The sequence below is a fragment of the Phaenicophaeus curvirostris genome, chromosome 5, assembly GCF_032191515.1.
Source record: "Phaenicophaeus curvirostris isolate KB17595 chromosome 5, BPBGC_Pcur_1.0, whole genome shotgun sequence".
Classification (NCBI taxonomy): domain Eukaryota; kingdom Metazoa; phylum Chordata; class Aves; order Cuculiformes; family Cuculidae; genus Phaenicophaeus; species Phaenicophaeus curvirostris.
The window spans coordinates 1,929,972-1,949,824 of record NC_091396.1 but is presented as its reverse complement, the minus strand read 5'-3'; the positions used below and the strand labels follow the sequence as shown (position 1 = coordinate 1,949,824).

The following is a 19,853-nucleotide window of genomic DNA, read 5'->3' as shown; positions in this document are numbered from 1 at the left end:
CAGCCTGGAGAAGAGGAGGCTGAGGGGAGACCTCATTGCTCTCTGCAACTCCCTGAGAGGAGGTTGTGGAGAGGAGGGAGCTGGGCTCTTCTCCCAAGGGACAGGGGACAGGCCGAGAGGGAATGGCCTCAAGCTCCACCAGGGGAGGGTCAGGCTGGACATTAGGAAGAAATTCTTCATGGAAAGGGTGACTGGGCAGTGTCCGAGGCTGCCCAGGGAGGGGGTTGAGTCCCCTTCCCTGGAGGGGTTTAAGGGCCGGGTGGCCGAGGTGCTGAGGGACATGGGTCAGTGATTGATGGGGATGGTTGGACTCGATGATCCAATGGGTCCTTTCCAACCTGGTGACTCTACGATTCCATGCTGGCACCCAAGGATGCTGATACCCGCTGGGCACCAACGCCCTAGGAGAGGGATAACACAGTTCCCACTGGACCATGAGACAGAAGATCCCCGTGTCACCTCCAGCCACAGGTCCACGAGCGCAAAGCACTCACTGGAGCTGCTGCAGCTCCTGCGTGTGGTGGCCGGCGCTGGGAAACGCCTTTTCCACCATCGCTCAGCTCCGAGCAGCGCGCTCCCAGCCGACAAGCCCATTCCTGCTCGCGCCAACGGCGGCTCCTGCTTCTTAAAAAGCTGCTCACGAGCAGGCAGCACGTCTCAGCGCTTCCCTCCCTGCTGACCTACCAACCAAGCAACCAACCCCTCCGGAAAGATTTGATAACCATCCTCATCTGTCACAGCTTGCAGACGGCACCGAGCTGCCTCGCAGCGATGCTCAAGCCCAGCTGCAAACGCAAATCCTGCTCGTGTGAGCTCAGGGCTGAGCCTTGGAGGGGCTCCCCACTTCTTTGAGGGGGGCGAGAAGACCTTTCCAAGAAGGAAAACACTCTGGGGTGCTCAGGGTTAATCAATCTTGGGGTGGTTTGGGGGGTGAGGGGCTCAGCTCTTCCCTGCAGACCCCAAAAGGAGCTCCAGATGAGCCCCCCAAGAGCAAGTCTGGGTCTTCCACCCCTTTCAGTGCCTTGGGGGGCAACGCGAGGACCCCCAGCATCTGGTGGGACACCCCAACGGGACCTGCTCCCATCACAGCGTGGGCTGAGGGATCAGCAGGAGCCTCAAGGAGAGGATGGGAAGGAGAAAGGGGGTGCAGGGAGCAGCCCTCAGTCCTGAGCTGCTGGTGCTCAGCGCTGCGTCTGCGGCATCGCCAGGCAACTCGGCCGCATCTCTCAGGGCATCTCCGCCTGCCACCGCCGTGCCCCAACGCGCTTCCTCTTGAGTCATGGAAAAACCTTCAACCCGGACAGAAACCTGGGGCAGGAAACTCCCAGGGGAGCTGAACCCTCGCGCTGGCGTTGGGGACCAGAGCGGCCCACGGCTCCAGGCAGCACAGGGTGGTGGAGTGGGACAGGAACGGAGGTCGCCTAGACCTCATCGAGCTGGCCAGGAGCTACCCAAGGTGGCCATGAGCACCCCCAGGACCTCCCCAAGCTGGCCAGGAGCTCACTCAGATCTCACCACACTAGCCAGGGGCTCCCCAAGGCGGCCAGGAGCATCCCCAAGACCTCACCGAGCTGGCCAGGAGCAACCCCAATATCTCCCTGAGTTGGCCAGGAGCTCCCCAAGACCTCTCAGAGCTGGCCAGGAGCTCCCCAAGGTGACCAGGAGCAACCCCAAGACCTCCCCGAGCTGGTCAGGAGCTTGCTTAGATCTCACCAAGCTGGCCAGGAGCTCACCCAGACCTCTCAGAGCTGGCCAGAAGCTCCCCAAGGTGGCCAGGAACATCCCCAAGACCTCACCAAGCTGGCCAGGAGCTCCACAAGGTGGCCAGGAGCAACTCCAAGATCTCCCTGAGCTGGCCAGGAGCTCACTCAGATCTCACCAAGCTGGTCAGGAGCTCCCCAAGACCTCACCAAGCTGGCCAGGAGCTTCCCAAGGTGGCCAGGAGCACCACCAAGACCTCCCCAGGCTGGCCAGGAGCTCCCCGAGCTGGCCAGGAGCTCACTCAGATCTCACCAAACTGGCCAGGAGCTCACCCAGACCTCTCAGAGCTGGCCAGGAGCTCCCCGAGCTGGCCAGGAGCTCCCCCAGACCTCACCACGCTGGGCAGAGCAGAAGCTCTCCCTAAGCTCAGCCCCCCCCAGCCCCCACCAGGCTCTCTCCTTTCAGCAGAAACGCCAGGGGCTCAATGGAAAACAGCTGCCTTCGTTAAGCATGCATGACCTGGATTTGGAGGAATTAATTAGATTCCAATCAATTAACGCCTCTCCCTGCCCTGGCCCATCACCGCCTGTGCCCCACGTGCCCTGGCAGGGGTGTGGGGTGGCCAGGAGCCCGCCCAGACCTCCCCAAGGTGGCCAGGAGCTCCCCAAGGTGGCCAGGAGCATCCCCAAGCTGGCCAAGACCTCCCCAAGGTGACCAGGAGCTCCCCAAGACCTCCCCAAAGTGACCAGGAGCTCCCCAGGGTGGCCAGGAGCATCCCTAAGACCTCCTCGAGCTGGCTAGACACTCCCCAAGGTGGCCAGGAGCATCCCCAAGACCTCCCCAAGGTGGCCAGGAGCTCCCTAAGGTGGCCAGGAGCATCCCCAAGGTGGCCAGGAGCTTCCCAAGACCTCACCAAGCTGGCCACGAGCATCCCCAAGGTGGCCACGAGCATCCCCAAGGTGGCCAGGATCTCCCCAAGGTCACCAGGAGCATCCCCAAGACCTCCCCGAGCTGGCCAGGATCTCCCCAAGGTGACCTGGATCTCCCCAAGGTGACCAGGAGCTCCCCAAGGTCGCCAGGACCATCCCCAAGACCTCCCTGAGCTGGCCAGGAGCTCCCCGAGGTGGCCAGGAGCACCCCCAAGACCTCCCTGAGCTGGCCAGAAGCTCCCCAAGGTGGCCAGGAGCATTCCCAAGACCTCACCAAGGTGGCCAGGAGCATCCCCAAGGTGGCCAGGAGCATCCCCAAGACCTCACCAAGGTGGCCAGGAGCTCCCCAAGACCTCCCTGAGCTGGCCAGAAGCTTCCCAAGGTGGCCAGGAGCATCCTCAAGGTGGCCAGGAGCATTCCCAAGACCTCACCAAGGTGGCCAGGAGCATCCCCAAGGTGGCCAGGAGCATCCCCAAGACCTCCCTGAGCTGGCCAGGAGCTCCCCAAGGTGGCCAGGAGCATCCCCAAGGTGGCCAGGAGCATCCCCAAGGTGGCCAGGAGCTCCCCAAGACCTCCCTGAGCTGGCCAGGAGCTCCCCAAGGTGGCCAGGAGCTCCCCTAGAACCGGGAGGACCCCAGGATGGGGGTGCAGAGGGGCTAAGCCCCCCAAGTTTCTCTTCCCCGTTTGCTCTTGCTCTCGGCAGGACCTGGCGAGGCGGCTGCCAGGTTGCGACTTCAAACGAGCGTCGACGCGACGCGCAGAAAACCACAGAGGGAGGAAAAACAGCTTGTTCCTGCCCGTCCCCACCTCTCGCCTGCCTCCTCCGGCCCCGGGGAGCAGAGGCGGCGGTGGCCTTGGCACCTTCCAGCTCCACCACCGGCGCCGATGGCGGCGAGTCAACCCCCCCTGCACCTCCTGCTCGCACTGGGGATGTGGGGTGAGTACGCTGGGGGGGGCTCCATCCACCACGGGGGTGGGGTGGTGGGACCGTGGGTGCCCAACTTCGGTGTCCGGAGGGAGCCAGCTCCATCGCGATCTCCAAAATGCCATGGCAAACCCTCCTGGTTTGACCACACCTGGCAGCCAGGTGCGTTTCGGGGGGGTTCACCCCATACCCGTGGCCGTGGGTGCTCACCACGGCGAGGACAGCATGGACACACCTCATCCGAAGCCACGTGGGTCTGGTTTTCCCAGCTTAGAAGGTCCTGAGGATGCTCGGAAGGTCCTCAGGATGCTCGGAAATTCCTCGGGATGCTCATCCCATCCCAGGTTGGAGCCTAGGGGAGCAGCCAGTTGTCCCCCCATCTTCATCCCCTTCCAGTTCCTGATTCTTGCTCCGCGTGGCACAGCAAGTGTCCTGCTCCAGCTCAACGTGGGGCTGGCGGCACCATCCGCTCCTCCTCGGTGGCGGCTGCCCCATCCCTGGAGATGCCCAAGGCCAGGTTGGATGGAGCTTGGAGCTCCTGATCCAGCGGGAGGCGGCCCTGCTCGCAGGAGGTGGGACTGGGTGGAAATCGAGGTCTCTTCCAACCCAAACCACTCCATGATTCCACGATAGCTACTTAGCAGTAATTAGCAGGGACAATTATGGTGGCCTGGTGGCCACCACCAGCTCCTCGCCAGCAGCAGCAGCATCTTCACCTCAGTGAAAAGCTGAGCCAAACCCTAGAACTGCTCGTCTCCCCCAAAATAATCAGTGATGGATTGATGCTCCGTTCCCTTCTCTCTTGCAGCCATCCCCGTCCACGGAGGAGCCGTCCCAAGCCCTGGAGGTGAGCGTGAGTGGGGACAGCGGCTCAGGGACCGCGTCAGGGCTTCGTTAGCAGCTCCTCAGCCTTGGAGCTCCTTCATGGAGCTCCTCAGCCTCAAGCTTTCCAACCTAGTGATTCTATGGTTCATATTTTGATGGTTCTGCCCCATTCTTGGAGCTTTCTTCACCATGTTTTGATGGAAATGGTTGGACTCGATGATCCAGTGGGTCCTTTCCAACCTGGTGACTCTATGATTCATGTTTTGATGGTTCTGCCCCATTCTCAGAGGTTTCTGCCCCGGGTTTTGATGGGAACGGTTGGACTCAATGACCCAGTGGGTCCTTCCCAACCTAGTGCTTCTATGATTCTACGATTCCATCTTCGTTAGCTGGAGCTGCCTTGGCTGGGAAGGTGGCTCTGAAGCATCGTAGGCTTCGTGAAGCCAAGTCTCCCAGCTCAGCCCCAATAAATTCTGTTTCCATCCTGTTCCACCTTGCGAGAATCATGGAATCACCAGGTCAGAAAGGACCCACTGGATCATTGAGTCCAACCAGCTGCTGGCACCAAGCAGCAAAGAAAACAGCTGGAAAACACTCTGTGAAGGGAAGGAAAGTCCCTCACGTTTGTTCTTTCCTCGCAGAGCCCACCCTGAGGCTCATCGGCGGCGGCTGCCGCTGCACCGGGATACTAGAAGTGATGCGAGACGGCAAGTGGAGCCGCGTGTGCCGGGACAGCGTGGGCAAAGCCAGCGCGGAGAGCATCTGCCACCAGCTGGGTTGTGGTCCCACCACCACTGAGCCTCTCCGGTTCTTCTCCACGGTTGGGAAGGAGCCTCGTGTGCAGTCGCTGAGGTGCTCGTGGCCGGCGGCGCAGCCGGTTGGATGCCGGTGGCTGCCGGCAAACTGCACGGAGCACGTTTTCCTTTCGTGCCACGGTGAGTTTGGACCTCCAACCGTGGCCACCTCCAGCCCTGGGGACCATCCAGCCTCACGCGGCCCCTCGCTTTTCGTTTCAGAGCCGGTGAAAAGCAGCCCCGAGCCCACGTCACCAGCCCCGGTCACCACACCGGAGCCCCCTGGTAAGAGCCCCAAGCAAAGCAAATCTTCATTTTGGTTTTGGATTTGGAGATCACACGCGGTGGGATGTTCTGCTCAGTGGTAGAATGGGTTGGGTTGGAAGGGAGCTCAAAGCTCAAAGTTCCAACCCCAGGGACACCTCCCGCTGGATCAGGGGCTCCAAGCCCCATCCAACCTGGCCTTGAACCCCTCCAGGGATGGGGCAGCCACCCCTGCTCTGGGCAACCTGCGCCAGGGCCTCCTCACCCTCACAAAAAAGGTTTCTCCCCAAGATCTCATCCCCATCTCCCCTCTTGCAGCTCCAAACCCTCATCCTATCCTTGCAAACCATGATCCAGAGCCCCTCCCCAGGTTTCCTGGAGCCCCTTTCCATCCTGGAAACTCCTCTATGTTCTCCCCCCAGCCTTCTCTTCCAACAACCCCAACTCTCTCCTCATACAGGAGGTTCTCCAGCCCTCGGATCATCTCCGTGGCCTCACAATAATGTCATCCTGGTCCATAACGAGCCGCTTTTTCTCCTGTCCCTCACCAGGACCCCCCCGGCTGCTGCTGGTGGACGGGGACTCGTTCTGCTCGGGCTTCGTGGAGCTGCACGCGTGGGGTTTGTGGGGAGCTGTGGCGAGCAGCCCGGCTCTCCGTCCCGAGGTGGCCACCAGCATCTGCCAGGTTCTCCGCTGCGGCACCGCCATCCGTGGCCACGCCGTGCCGGAGCCCATAAGCCACTCGCCGGTGCGGTGGGAGGTGGTGGAGCCCTGCGACAGCCTCTGGCTCCTCGACTGCTTCAACAGGAGCGATGCCCGACGAGGAGCAGCACCTGCCTTCATCACCTGCTCAGGTGAGAGCTCGCTGGGCATGGCCCTGCTCCTTCCTTAGAATCATGGAATCACCAGGTTGGAAAGGACCCACCGGATCATCGAGTCCAACCATCCCCATCAATCACTAACCCATGTCCCTCAGCACCTCGGCCACCCGGCCCTTAAACCCCTCCAGGGAAGGGGACTCAACCCCCTCCCTGGGCAGCCTCGGACACTGCCCAATCACCCTTGCCAGGAAAAATCTTTTCCTGATTCCCTCTCGTCCTGTCTCCTGTCCCTTGGGAGAAGAGCCCAGCTCCCTCCTCTCCACAACCTCCTCTCAGGGAGTTGCAGAGAGCAAGGAGGTCTCCCCTCAGCCTCCTCTTCTCCAGGCTGAACCCCCCCAGCTCTCTCAGCCGCTCCTCTTCTTCTCCAGCCCCTTCCCCAGCTCCGTTCTCTTCTCTGCACTCGCTCCAGAGCCTCAACATCCTTCTGGTGGGGAGGGGCCCAGCACTGACCCCAGGATTCGAGGAGCGCTCTCCCCAGGGCCGAGGCCAGAGGGAGAAGAACCTCCCTGGCCCTGCTGGCTCCTTGGAACCCTCTTTGTCCCACCAACCAGTTCACCACCAATCCAGCCTCTGATGTGCTCTGGGGCTGCTTTTCCCCCTGCAGAGATGAAGGATTGGGGTGCCTGGGCAGCTGAAACCCTGAGCATCAACCCCATGTGCCCCACACACCCCACCCACCCACTCCCGCTCTTGCTCTCCTTGCGTGCGAAGGCAAAACAGGAAACCTCTCCGGCACGCTCGGTTCCCAGCAGCAGCGCCCCAAGCCCTGGGCTTTGAATGCAAAGCGAGCATCGCCCCAAAACTCAGCATGGGTGTGTGTGGGAACCAGGCAGAACCCAGCACCCTGCTTGTCCACACCTCTCGGGTGCTTGCTATAAGCATCTCCTTGCTGTGAGCATCTCCTCACTGTGAGCATCTCCTCGCTATGAGCTTCTCCTCACCGTGAGCCTCTCCTCACTACGAGCACCTCCTTGCTGCAAGCTTCTCCTCGCTGTGAGCAACTCCTCACTGTGAGCACCTCCTCGCTGTGAGCATCTCCTCACTACGAGCACCTCCTTGCTGCAAGCTTCTCCTCACTGTGAGCAACTCCTCACTGTGAGCACCTCCTCGCTGTGAGCATCTCCTCGCTGTGAGCATCTCCTTGCCGCGAGCTTCTCCTCACCGTGAGCATCTCCTCACTGTGAGCTTCTCCATTCCACAAGCTTCTCCTCGCTCTAAGCATCTCCTCACTATGAGCATCTCCTCACTGTGAGCATCTCCTTGCTACGAGCATCTCCTCGCTATGAGCATCTCCACCCTGTGCGCTTCTCCTCCCTGTGAGCATCTCCTTGCTGAGCTTCTCCATTCAATGAGCACCTCCTCGCTGCGAGCATCTCCTCGCTGCACGCATCTCCTCGCCGCGAGCTTCTCCTCACTATGACCTTCTCCATTCCACGAGCTTCTCCTTGCTGTGAGCATCTCCTCACTATGAGCATCTCCTCACCGTGAGCTTCTCCTTGCTACGAGTATCTCCTTGCTATGAGCTTCTCCTCACTGTGAGCATCTCCTTGCTATGAGCATCTCCTCGCTATGAGCATCTCCTCACTGTGAGCATCTCCTCACTGTGAGCATCTCCTTGCTGCAAGCTTCTCCTCGCTGTGAGCATCTCCTCACTAGGAGCATCTCCTCACCGTGAGCTTCTCCTTGCTACGAGCATCTCCTCACCGTGAGCATCTCCTCACCGTGAGCATCTCCTCGCTGTGAGCTTCTCCTTGCTGCGAGCTTCTCCTCGCTATGAGCTTCTCCATTCCATGAGCTTCTCCTCACTGTCAGCATCTCCTTGCTATGCGCTTCTCCTCACCGTGAGCATCTCCTCGCTATGAGCATCTCCTTGCTATGTGCATCTCCTCACCATGAGCCTCTCCTCACTGCGAGCATCTCCTCGCTGCGAGCATCTCCTCGCTGCGAGCATCTCCTCGCTGCGAGCATCTCCTCGCTGCGAGCATCTCCTCGCTATGAGCATCTCCTCGCTATGAGCATCTCCTCGCTGTGAGCATCTCCTCACTGTGAGCATCTCCTCACTGTGAGCATCTCCTCGCTGTGAGCATGTCCTTGCCGTGAGCATCTCCTTGCCACGAGCTGGTCCCAGGGGAAGGAGATCCACGCCCAGCGATGTCTCCCCACGGCTCGGATCCCTCTCTGCCTCTTTTCCCCAGGCTCCCAGCCCCAATTCCCGCAGCAGAAGTGGAAGCAGAGATCCCGTGAGCCTCCCTGTGCTGAGAGCTGCTCCAGGGCCAGGAGACTCGCACGCTGGTGGGCCGCCGAGCCCCGTGGGCAGCTGTGCTGTCTCCCCATGGATCTGACCCTTCTCCTTTTCCCTTCAACCAGGCTCGCAGCCCCAGGCCCAGCGGAGGCTGGCGGACGGCCCCACGCCTTGCGAAGGGGACGTGGAGATCTTCCACGAGGGATGGTGGCGGGTGCTGTGTGACAACCGGCTGTGGCGAGCCGAGTGGGGCCGGCAGCTGTGCCGGGAGCTGCGCTGCGGGAACCTCTCCTCCAGCGCCGAGATCCGTGACCCGCCTTCCAGGGGGGTCACCTGCACCGTCCCCAACCTGCACCTCTGCCCTGCCAACCTCAAGCACCTCCCGACCTGCTCCAGGACCAGAATTGTGTGTAAGCGGCCGGGGAGGGTTTGATCCTGCGGAAACGTGGGGTATGGGTGGTGCTGGGCATCCCTGGGTGGTGCAGGGCAGCTCTGGATGGTGCTGAGCATCCTTGGATGATGCTGAGCATCCCTGAGCGGTGCTGAGCATCCCTGGATGATTTTGAGCATCCCTGAGCAGTGCTGAGCATCCCTGGATGATTTTGAGCATCCCTGGATGGTGCTGAGCATCCCTGGATAATTTTGAGCATCCCTGGATGATGCTGAGCATCCCTGAGTGGCGCTGAGCATCCCTGGATGATTTTGAGCATCCCTGAGCAGTGCTGAGCATCCCTGGATGATTTTGAGCATCCCTGGATGATGCTGAGCATCCCTGAGCGGTGCTGAGCATCCCTGGATGATTTTGAGCATCCCTGAGTGGCGCTGAGCATCCCTGGATGATTTTGAGCATCCCTGAGCAGTGCTGAGCATCCCTGGATGATTTTGAGCATCCCTGGATGATGCTGAGCATCCCTGAGCGGTGCTGAGCATCCCTGGATGATTTTGAGCATCCCTGAGCGGTGCTGAGCATCCCTGAGTGGTGCTGAGCATCCCTGGATGATTTTGAGCATCCCTGAGTGGCGCTGAGCATCCCTGGATGATTTTGAGCATCCCTGAGCGGCGCTGAGCATCCCTGGATGATTTTGAGCATCCCTGAGCGATGCTGAGCATCCCTGGATGATGCTGAGCATCCCTGAGTGGCGCTGAGCATCCCTGGATGATTTTGAGCATCCCTGGGTGATGCAGGGAGCTGGGATCTCCACATGTGAACACCTGGGGAAAGAGCAGAGGGGGTGAGCTCAGGCCAGGGGATGGAGAAACCCTTCTCGAGGTGACCAGCAGGCTGGTGGGGGCTCAAGCTCTCAGCCTCAGCGGGACAAGGGTCTTCTCCGCTCACTCCCATCCTCTCCCCCCAGGCCAGGATTCCGAACCGCATCCCGTGGGCCCGGCCGCGGGCACCATCGTCAGCATCTGCCTGGCCCTGCTCCTCCTGGGCGTCCTCGCGCTCATCTGCGGCCCTCCCGCCTACAGGAAGGTGATGAAGAGAAGTAGGTGCCCAGCTCCACGGCTTCTCCTCCTCTTCGTCTTCCTCCTCAGCCCAACCGCGTCCCCCTTGCCTCTTCGGGACACGCTCGTGCCGCTCAACCCCACAAATCCCATTGTCCCCAAGCGGCACGGACACAGGGAAGGGGGTGGCAGGGGGAGGATTAGGAACCAAGCAAACACAAAAGAGCAGGCAGAGGGGATTATTCGGGTTGGCATCTGGGGCTGGCGGTGGGGATGAAGCTGGAGGAAGCGAAGCTTGGGGGGAGAGGCATCAGGCAAGTCCTCGGAGAGATTCCCCCCCGGCTCACCACCTGCCTCTGCCTTCCAGTCTCCAAAAAGAAGCAGCGGCAATGGATCGGCCCCACGGGACTCAACCAGACGGGTGAGGAATCATAGAGTCACCAGGTTGGAAGAGACCCACTGGATCATCGAGTCCAACCATTCCCATCAATCACTAACCCATGTCCCTCAGCACCTCGGCCACCCGGCCCTTAAACCCCTCCAGGGAAGGGGACTCAACCCCCTCCCTGGGCAGCCTCGGACACTGCCCAATCACCCTTGCCAGGAAAGATTTTTTCCTGCTGTCCATCCTGACCCTCCCCTGGTGGAGCTTGAGGCCATTCCCTCTCGTCCTGTCCCCTGTCCCTTGGGAGAAGAGCCCAGCTCCCTCCTCTCCACAACCTCCTCTCAGGGAGTTGCAGAGAGCAATGAGGTCTCCCCTCAGCCTCCTCTTCTCCAGGCTGAACCCCTCCAGCTCTCTCAGCCGCTCCTCTTCTTCTCCAGCCCCTTCCCCAGCAACTCAAGGGTGTCCGTGTCGCAGGGATTGGGTTTTAGGGTCGATTTAGGGGCCGCTTGCCCCTCGACCGCAGCAGGCGCTGGTGGGTGGAGGTGTGAGCGGGTTCGCACCCAGCTCCACTTCTTGCTTCCTGCTACCGCGTTGACTCATCGGCGCGATATTAACTCAACCGGGAGAACCGAGCCCCAGCGGCCCCGGCTGAGGGCACAAAACGGGGTCCTGCTTTTACTCAGCCCCCTTCCCCTCCCAGGCTGGGCGCCTGGAACCTGCTGCTGCACCCCAAAACTGCACCTCAACCCCAAATCCTGACTCCTCTCCCTCCATCTCCTCCAGTCTCCTTCAACCTCAACAGCATCGTCATCCCAGCCTGCTCCTTGCACCCCAAATCCTCTCACCCATCTCTTCCAGTCCCCTTCCACCACAATAGGATCATCACCCTAAACCTCTTCCTGCACCCCAAACCTCTTCCTGCACCCCCAAACTGCAACCTAACCCCAAATCCCAACTCCTCTTCCCCATCTCCTCCAGTCTCCTCCAACCTCACCAGCACCATCACCCAGACCTGCTCCTGCACCCCAAATCCTCTCACCCATCTCCTCCAGTCCCCTTCCATCACAATAGGATCATCACCTCAAACCTCTTCCTGCATCCCAAACTTCATCCTGCACCCCAAACCTCTTCCTGCACCCCCAAACTGCACCCGAACCCCAAATCCTGACTCCTCTCACTCCATCTCCTCCAACCTCACCAGCAACATCATCCTAAACCTGCTGCTGCCCCTCAAATCCTGGTTCCTCTCTCCCATCTCTCCCAGTTTCCTTTCACCGCAACAGGATCATCACCCCAAGCCTCTTCCAGCACCCCAAACCTGCACCCTAACTCCAAATCCCAACTTCTCTCCCTCCATCTCCCCCAGTCTCCTTCCATCTCACCAGCACCATCACCCAGACCTGCTCCTGCACCCTAAATCCTCTCACCCATCTCTTCCAGTCCCCTTCCACCACAATAGGATCATCACCTCAAGCCTATTCCTGCATCCCAAACCTCTTCCTGCACCCCCAAACTGCACCCTAACTCCAAATCCTGACTCCTCTCACTCCATCTCCTCCAACCTCACCAGCACCATCACCCTAAACCTGCTCCTGCACCCTAAATCCTGATTCCTCTCTCCCATCTCTCCCAGTCTCCTTCCACCGCAACAGCACGGTCACCCCGAGGTCCCGCTCGGAGGCTCAGCGAGTGCAAGGAGGGGACAACGACTACGCTCAGGCCCCCCAGAGGAGCTCCCAGCTCTCGGCTTATCCAGGTAAGTCCAGGAGGACGCCGGGAACGGCTTCTCCTGCTGGGGATCCACCACCCGAGCAAGACGTTTTGGGATCGACCTCCAGACACCACCACGAGCCACCTCCTTTCCTCCACAGCCCTGGAAGGCAGGTGCAGACCTTCCCACCCTGCGGATAATTCCTCGGAAAGCGATTACGACCTCTACTCTGCCAGCAGAGTGTGACCTCCTGCTCCGAGCCAACCCCACGGACAACCCCGCGCTGAACCTGGGTGGTCACGAAGCTGTGCGACTGCTCGGCTTGCGGCTTTTCTTGCATTTTTTTTTAGGGAAGAGTTTGACTTCCCTTCGCCAGGCGCCTTCCTGCCCTGCAGGCAGAGGTGGGATGCAGCACGAGGAAAGGAAATCTGTGAGGAAGGAGGCCACGGAGATGATCCAGGGGCTGGAGAACCTCCTGTACGAGGAGAGAGTTGGGGTTTTTCAGCTTAGAGAAGGCTTCGAGGTGATCTTAGAGCAGCTTCCAGGACTGAAAGGGGCTTCAGGAAAGCTCTGGGGAGGGGCTCTAGGTCAGGGAGGAAAGGGACAGGATGAGGGGAAGGGTTTGGAGATGAAAGAGGGGAGATGGAGATGAGATCTTGGGGAGAAATGTTCTCCTGTGAGGGTGGGGAGTCACCAGCCCAGGTTGCCCAGAGCAGTGGTGGCTGCCCCATCCCTGGAGGTGTCCAAGCCAGGTTGGATGGGGCTTGGAGCCCCTGATCCAGTGGGAGGTGTGGGACTGGCTGGGCTTTGAGGTCCCTTCCACCCCAAACTATTGCATCAGTCAACGATTCTACAAAATTTGGAACGCTCCACTACAGCAAAAGATGCTCCTCGGTCGAACAAGGTGATCTTGGAAGGTTCTTTCCAACCCAAACCCTTCTGCAATTCTACGCGACGCTGAACGGAGCGAAGCTGATGGAAGAGAAGATGGATCCCTGCGCTGCTCACCTCAGAGAAAAGCTCTATCCCAGCTTATCTTGGCTTTGGCTGCACCCCAGCACCTTTCTGAGAAAGCTTCCTCTCGCTTTTGAGCCTCTCATGGGAAAAAGAGTGAGGTGGGGAGATTTTAAGCTATATATACAGCTCTGAAGGCTTCATACCTGCACTGAGAGTGGAGCAGCCACGCTCACGGGGGTTTTCCGGCTTCTCTGTCTCTCAAAACCGGGATAACCACGCTCCTCCTCACCACCCAAGCTGGGTTGAAAGCAAAATCAGCTGCTGTCTGCAGGTTTCCAGGAGCTGCGAGGACCCGTGCTCAGCTCCGTTTGCGTGGGATTGGGGCGAAGATAGCAAACACGGATGTGACGAGCACGGGGAGAGGGAGAACAAGTCTGAGATATTTAAAAAACAACAATCATTGTAATAAAATTGGTTTTTTTTTCTAGTAATAACAGCTCGTTCTCTTCCTTCCAACGTTACCAGTCCGTACATCACCGGATTTCCCAGCCAGGGTGGAAAAACAAGGGATGGAGCCAGGGGAGGAGATGCAGGAAAGCCCCCAGGGTGCCTTAGATGGAAAAAAGACAGCAGGAAAGATGAGTTGGAAGATGGTTCTGCAAGATTCATCGACCACACCAAGGGGGAGTTGGTGTAAAGACGCCAGGAGGGCATAAAAATCAACAGGAAGGGTCAGCGCTTCCGCAAGCAACCGCTGCCCCGGCCCCGCATCTCAATTCATCAAATTTTATTACTGTAATTAACCACAGACAGGGAATTGTTTCCATCAAACCCCCCCGAAACGTTTGTTCTAGTCCATTAGTAATATTTCCTCGTCAATAACTTACAGGGATACAGGCAGGATTGGGAGGATAAAGTGCTAGGCAAAGCAAACCCCGTTGTGGCTCCCTCGGGTACTTAGTGTTTCCTGAGAAGGGGGACGGGAGGAAGGTTGGAGCCTGGAGCATCCCAAATATCCACCTCATTCCGCAGGGATCCGGGGCTGGGGGGGGTTGTTGAGCTCCAGCCTTTCCGAGCTGGGCAGGAGGCACCGACTCCCACTCCTCCCTGCGATCCGAAGCAGCAGGAGCAGCACAAGATGTCACGCCAGGGTGGTTTACTCCAAAAATCAGGGATAATATCCACGCGTTGAGCTCCCAGGACCTCGGTGAGAGAGAGAGAGGAGCCAGTACAGGCTGGGAAAGGCGCTGGTGCAGCAGCGAGCGAGGTTTTCGCTCCCCAGTGAGCCGGCAGAGTCCAAATCTGAGGAACAGTCTTAGTTTCGGAGCACGCTCGTACTCAAAGTACCTCAGGCAGTCGGAGTTATCCCACAGAGACATAAAAAACCCAGATCCCAAGGTCTGGAGCACCTGAGAGGTGAGCTAACTGCTTCTCCTTGCTGTTTGGAATCACCTACAAGCCAGGCTGGCTCTGCCTCTCACTTCCAGGAAGGTCCTTGGGAAGCAGGGAGTATTTTGCGTCAGAAATACTGTCAGAAATTCTCATCGTGTCTTTGGAAAAGGCTTCGAAGGCCGATGCTATGTCCGTTATCCCTAAGCGAACGACAGGGACGCACGGAGAAGTCTCTCTTGCACACGCAGAGGGATCTGGCTCTCGGCAGCCGTAATCAGTGCACGTTATTCCAAGTACCTGGAAAACTTTCAGCCCAGAGGGTTGAGGAGCCGATTTGGAAGCGAATCCTTCAGTCCAGCGGCGATCGGCACAAACGCAAAGAGGCACCAGATCCTTGAAGCCGCTTCTCTCCCTCATCCCGCTTAATGCTCGCACGGGGATGGATCCAAGAGCAACGCTCTCCGCTCGCTCAGCTTCCTCAGTCCCCAAAAAGAGGAGGGAGCAGCGGAGGATGCTCCCGGGAGGCCCAGATTTTAGTAGCCAGGCCAAGCAGGGCGCGGAGGGTTTGGAGGTGGGGGGTATCCAAAGGGGGCGGGAGGTCCAGGAGGATAAGGAGGCTGCGGGGGGATCGGGAAATTCGGGAGAGGGGGCTGGGTTGGGTAAGGACACGGCGGCCTGGCCGCTCCAGGAGGGATGTAGGGAGAGTATCCGGGTCTGGGAGGCACCGGAGGCTGAGGTGGGGCTCTGGATGGAGACCAGGAATAGCCCAGCGCTGGAGACGAGCCCCCTGAGGGGGGTTTGGGGTAGCCCGGCACGGAGTCGGAAGCCTGTGCCAGCGGGTATCCGGCACCTGGAGGAGGCTGAGAGGGAGCAACGTGGCCCGCGGCGACCGGAGAGCCAGGAAAAGGAGCAGGAGGGAGAGCTCCGTGGGCCGTGGGGCCGGCTGGCATGGTTGGAGCTGGGCTGTAGGGCAACGGGAAGGGACCTGCTCCTGAGGGGAACGGCTGCAGCTTCGGTGGTTCAGGCACGGGAGGAGGCAGCGGCGGCCGAGAGTCCCTGCCGGGTTCTTGCGATGCTTCCAACCTTCTCAGGATCTCCTGCAGCTTCTCAACTCGGACCCGGCGCAAGTGGGACAACTTCCTCGTGACAGCAAACTGCTCCAGAAAGGTCTCCAGGGGCACCTCGCCCTCCAGGAACTTCTCAGCCATTTTCTGGAAGAGAAAACAGCCTTGGGTTCAGCACCGCAGGGTCCAGACGGACCCAAGGAGATGATCCAAGGGCTGGAGAACCTCCTGTAAAAGGCTGTGCTGAGAGAGTTGGGGTTGTTGAGGCTGGAGAAGGCTGTGGGGAGACCTTAGAGCAGCTTCCAGAACCAAAGGAGCTCCAGGAAAGCTGGGGAGGGGCTCCAGGATAAGGGGAAACGGCTTTAAATTAGAAGATTTGGATGAGATATAAGGGAGAAATTCTTCACAAAGAGAGTGAGGAGGCCCTTGTCCAGAGCAGTGGTGGCTGCCCCATCCCTGGAGGGGTTCAAGGCCAGGTTGGATGGAGCTTGGAGCCCCTGATCCAGTGGGAGGTGTCCCTGGGGTAGGAACTGGATGGGCTTTGAGGTCCCTTCGGATCCAAACCATCCCATGATTCTACGGCTCCTCATCCCCAAGCCCAGCTTAGGATTGGCGTCTCTTTTGACACATGAAGAACCATTGCCCAAGCAAATCCAATTTTTTTGGATCTTGAGCACCAAACTACAAAGAGATCATCCTTGATTTAAGGGATTAGGCTTGGGAGTGTAATTACAAGTCTTCGAGGGCTAATCACGTGAATTGCTGATGGGTTTAAACCTTAAGCTCACCTCCGACTCCTCCTCGATTTTCTGGCTTTCCACCTGCAGAAGATCCAGCAGGGTCTGAGGTTGCATCGCTGCGGAAAATCTCTCTGGGGAAACAAAGAGAGCGGCAGAGGAGAGCGTGAAACACAAAACAGGGTAAAATCATTAGCACTGTCGCATCAAACCATCCCGCGATTCTACGACAAAACCTGAAGAGGAAAGAACCTGAGCCACTGTTGCATCAGTTTTCACCCAGGACAGCATCCTTCATCTGCCTGATTGAGTCTGATCAAGAAAATATGGATTTTATAGGCAGCAGAGACCTTTTTACCACCAGTCTGGAGGGTTTCCCTGCTCAGCGTGGCCAAGACGGTCAGGAAAGTCGAAGGAGTCCAAGGTTTGGAAACGCTCACCTAGTTTTGCCTTTTGCTCCTTGCAGCGCTCAGCCAGCTTCTGCAGCTCCTCATATTTGTTGGAGAGGTCGGTGCGTCCCGTCTCCAGCGGCGCCTGGAACTTGAGGTTCTGCTCGGCCAAGCTCCGGTTGGCAGCCAGGGCCATCTCCCTTTCCAGCTGCAGCTCCTGAACCTGGAGAAGGGGATGGAAGAGTCAGGGAGGGCGAGGAGCTAGAGAAAAGCTGGATCACGTCGTCACCTCGTACCTCCTGGGATTCCAGCGCCAGGCGCTCGATCTCCTCCGCGTTCTCCTGCAGCTCCTGGAGCTCCTCCACCGTCCGGTTCCGCAGCATGTCCATCTTTCCAGAGGAGCTGCAGCTTCCTAGGACAGCACAAAAATCAAATAAAGATGAGGTTTGATAAAGCCAACTACAAATAGGTCCTAATCCTATTAGGGATTTCAAATCAGCTTAGCTGAACTGCTTGAAACAGCTACGCTGGAGAGGTTCCCCCATGCTGTGAAGAATCAGCGAGACCGAGGGGAAAGCAAGAAGGAAAACGGGATGTATCCATTCATTCCTGCTTTGGGAAGTGGCTTTTTCCCTCTTCACAGCATACTGGGAAGGATAATTTGGGAATGCCGGATGGTTTTGTCAAGGAAACATCGACTCACAGCCCCTGGACAGCAAAGCAACGTTGCCCTGACTCTGATTGCAACTCTTTGGTTCCAGATCCTCCTGGATCTCCTCGTATCCAACCCTTGATTTATTTCAATTAATGAGGGCTGCTTGACAACATTTAGCAGATTTTGCGGATGACTCTAAGCTGGGTGGGAGCTGGATCTGCTGGAGGGTCGGGAGGCTCCAAAGGGATCGGAACAGGCTGGAGTCATGGGCTGAGACCAACGGCAGGAGGTTCAACGAGGCCAAATGCTGAGTCATGCACTTGGGGCACAACAACCCTGAGCAGCTCCAGCCTAGGAGAAGGCTGGCTGGAAACTGCCTGGAGGAGAAGGACCTGGGGGGTTGGTTGAACAGGAGCCAGCAGGGGCCCAGGGGGCCAAGAAGGCCAAGGGCATCTGGGCTTGGATCAGACCCGGCGTGGCCAGCAGGGCCAGGGAGGTTCTTCTCCCTCTGGCCTCGGCCCTGGGGAGAGCGCTCCTCGAATCCTGGGGTCAGTGCTGGGCCCCTCCCCACCAGAAGGATGTTGAGGCTCTGGAGCGAGTGCACAGAAGAGAACGGAGCTGGGGAAGGGGCTGGAGAAGAAGAGGAGTGGCTGAGAGAGCTGGGGGGGTTCAGCCTGGAGAAGAGGAGGCTGAGGGGAGACCTCCTTGCTCTCTGCAACTCCCTGAGAGGAGGTTGTGGAGAGGAGGGAGCTGGGCTCTTCTCCCAAGGGACAGGGGACAGGCCGAGAGGGAATGGCCTCAAGCTCCACCAGGGGAGGCTCAGGACAAAATATTTCGTGGAAAGGGTGATTGGGCAGTGTCCGAGGCTGCCCAGGGAGGGGGTTGAGTCCCCTTCCCTGGAGGGGTTTAAGGGCCGGGTGGCCGAGGTGCTGAGGGACATGGGTTAGTGGTTGATGGGAATGGTTGGACTCGATGATCCCGTGGGTCTCTTCCAACCTGGTGATTCTATGATTCTATACCGCATGTTCCCATCACTGATGCGGGATGCGGTAAGATGGGAATGGATGGAAAACGAGGCGAGAAGCACAGCCTTGCGAAGAGGGAAAGGAACGCACCCAATAACCGATGGGGATTGCAGCGTCGTCCTAGCTGCTCGTGGCTCTTCTACCTTTCACCCGGGTGAAACATACCAACGATATCACGCTGGGAATGTTGCATCAGCCTCGGCACCTAATAGAGATGGAAAAGGGTTACCAAATCTCCTCATCCAGCATCCGGATAAACCCGTCTGAGCACCAGCTACGGAAAAACCAGGAAATCAGCTCCCTCCCTGCATGGAAATGGATGGAAACTCATCGCTCTGCCAACAGGAATAAACTTGGGGAGGATGGTTTGTTATTTATGAGGCTCATGGAGCATTAGAGGGGGGGAAAATGAGGAATAGAGGCAAGCGGGAAGCTCAATCCGCGCTGGTGGGGGACTGGGAGAAGAGTCTGAATGGTCTCTGGGAGTGGGGAGGCAAGGAGGTGGCCGCCGGGAGGCCGGGTGGGGAGGGAAAAGGCCACCGGGAGGCCGGGTGGGGAGGCGAAGGGCCACCGGGAGGCCGAGAGGGGAGGCGAAGGGCCACCGGGAGGCCGAGAGGGGAGGCGAAGGGCCACCGGGAGGCCGAGAGGGGAGGCGAAGGGCCACCGGGAGGCCGAGAGGGGAGGCGAAGGGCCACCGGGAGGCCGAGAGGGGAGGCGAAGGGCCACCGGGAGGCCGAGAGGGGAGGCGAAGGGCCACCGGGAGGCCGAGAGGGGAGGCGAAGGGCCACCGGGAGGCCGAGAGGGGAGGCGAAGGGCCACCGGGAGGCCGATGGGGGGGGAAGGGGGAGGAAAGGGCCACCGGGACGAGGCCTGGCCCGGCTGAGCGCTCTCCCCGCGGTGGATTAAAGCTTCCTGGAGGGGTCACGACGGTGGAAGGCAGCGCCAGGGCCGGTTCGTGCTCCGCCTCCCCTCGGCGACCCCGACACCGGCGCGACCGCACTCACCGCCGCGCAGCCCAGGCCCCACTTCCGCCCCGCGCTTCCGGCTTCCGGCGTGGAGCGGAAGTGGCCGGAGCCGCTGGGAGGGAAGGGCGGGAAAGACGGGGAGGGTGTCATGGCGCCGCCGCCATCTTGTGTTGCAGGGGGTGGGTTGGGCTGCGCGGAGCCTCTGTGCAGCCCCACCCTGCCCAAACTCCCCAAACATCACGTTTTTCAATTAAATATCATGTTTCTACCTGTGCATGTAGCTCTGCTCGAGCTGGAGCTGCTGGAGCCTGTGCCCCTGACACACCCGAGGCAAAAAGCAGCTACAAAAAGTGGAATATTTTTGATTTAACCTGAAGCACAGTTCGGTTTTCACCCCAACAACTCTAATTTTTGAAAGTTAGACTGAATGTCCATCTAATTGCAAGGTTTTTGTAGCATATTTTTCCTCAAATAGTGTTTAGCCACACGCTCTCACGAGACGAGAAGCGTCACTAGTACAAAAAGTAGAATATTCTGATTTAAAGTAAAGCAGAGTTAATTTTTCA

The 19,853-nt window shown here is 59.0% G+C and overlaps 2 protein-coding genes across 2 annotated transcripts; one reads left to right on the top strand and one right to left on the bottom strand.

The window, feature by feature from the left end:
• The first annotated feature begins 3,512 nt into the window (after positions 1 to 3,512).
• On the top strand, positions 3,513 to 12,426 carry CD5 (CD5 molecule). The gene is made up of 10 exons (XM_069857329.1): positions 3,513 to 3,567; positions 4,364 to 4,402; positions 5,022 to 5,315; positions 5,397 to 5,459; positions 5,990 to 6,292; positions 8,687 to 8,971; positions 9,917 to 10,048; positions 10,375 to 10,428; positions 12,026 to 12,148; positions 12,264 to 12,426. Exons 1-10 carry the CDS (start codon positions 3,516 to 3,518, stop codon positions 12,347 to 12,349), a joined length of 1,431 nt encoding a protein of 476 aa, XP_069713430.1. The 5' UTR covers positions 3,513 to 3,515; the 3' UTR covers positions 12,350 to 12,426.
• Positions 12,427 to 13,832: 1,406 nt separating this feature from the next.
• On the bottom strand, positions 13,833 to 19,350 carry VPS37C (VPS37C subunit of ESCRT-I). Its single transcript, XM_069857275.1, has 6 exons — positions 19,327 to 19,350; positions 18,413 to 18,527; positions 16,939 to 17,054; positions 16,694 to 16,865; positions 16,305 to 16,387; positions 13,833 to 15,663 (listed from the first exon to the last, which is right to left on the bottom strand). The coding sequence occupies exons 3-6, from the start codon at positions 17,029 to 17,031 to the stop codon at positions 14,986 to 14,988; spliced, it is 1,026 nt and encodes a 341-aa protein (XP_069713376.1). The 5' UTR covers positions 17,032 to 17,054; positions 18,413 to 18,527; positions 19,327 to 19,350; the 3' UTR covers positions 13,833 to 14,985.
• Positions 19,351 to 19,853: the final 503 nt, after the last annotated feature.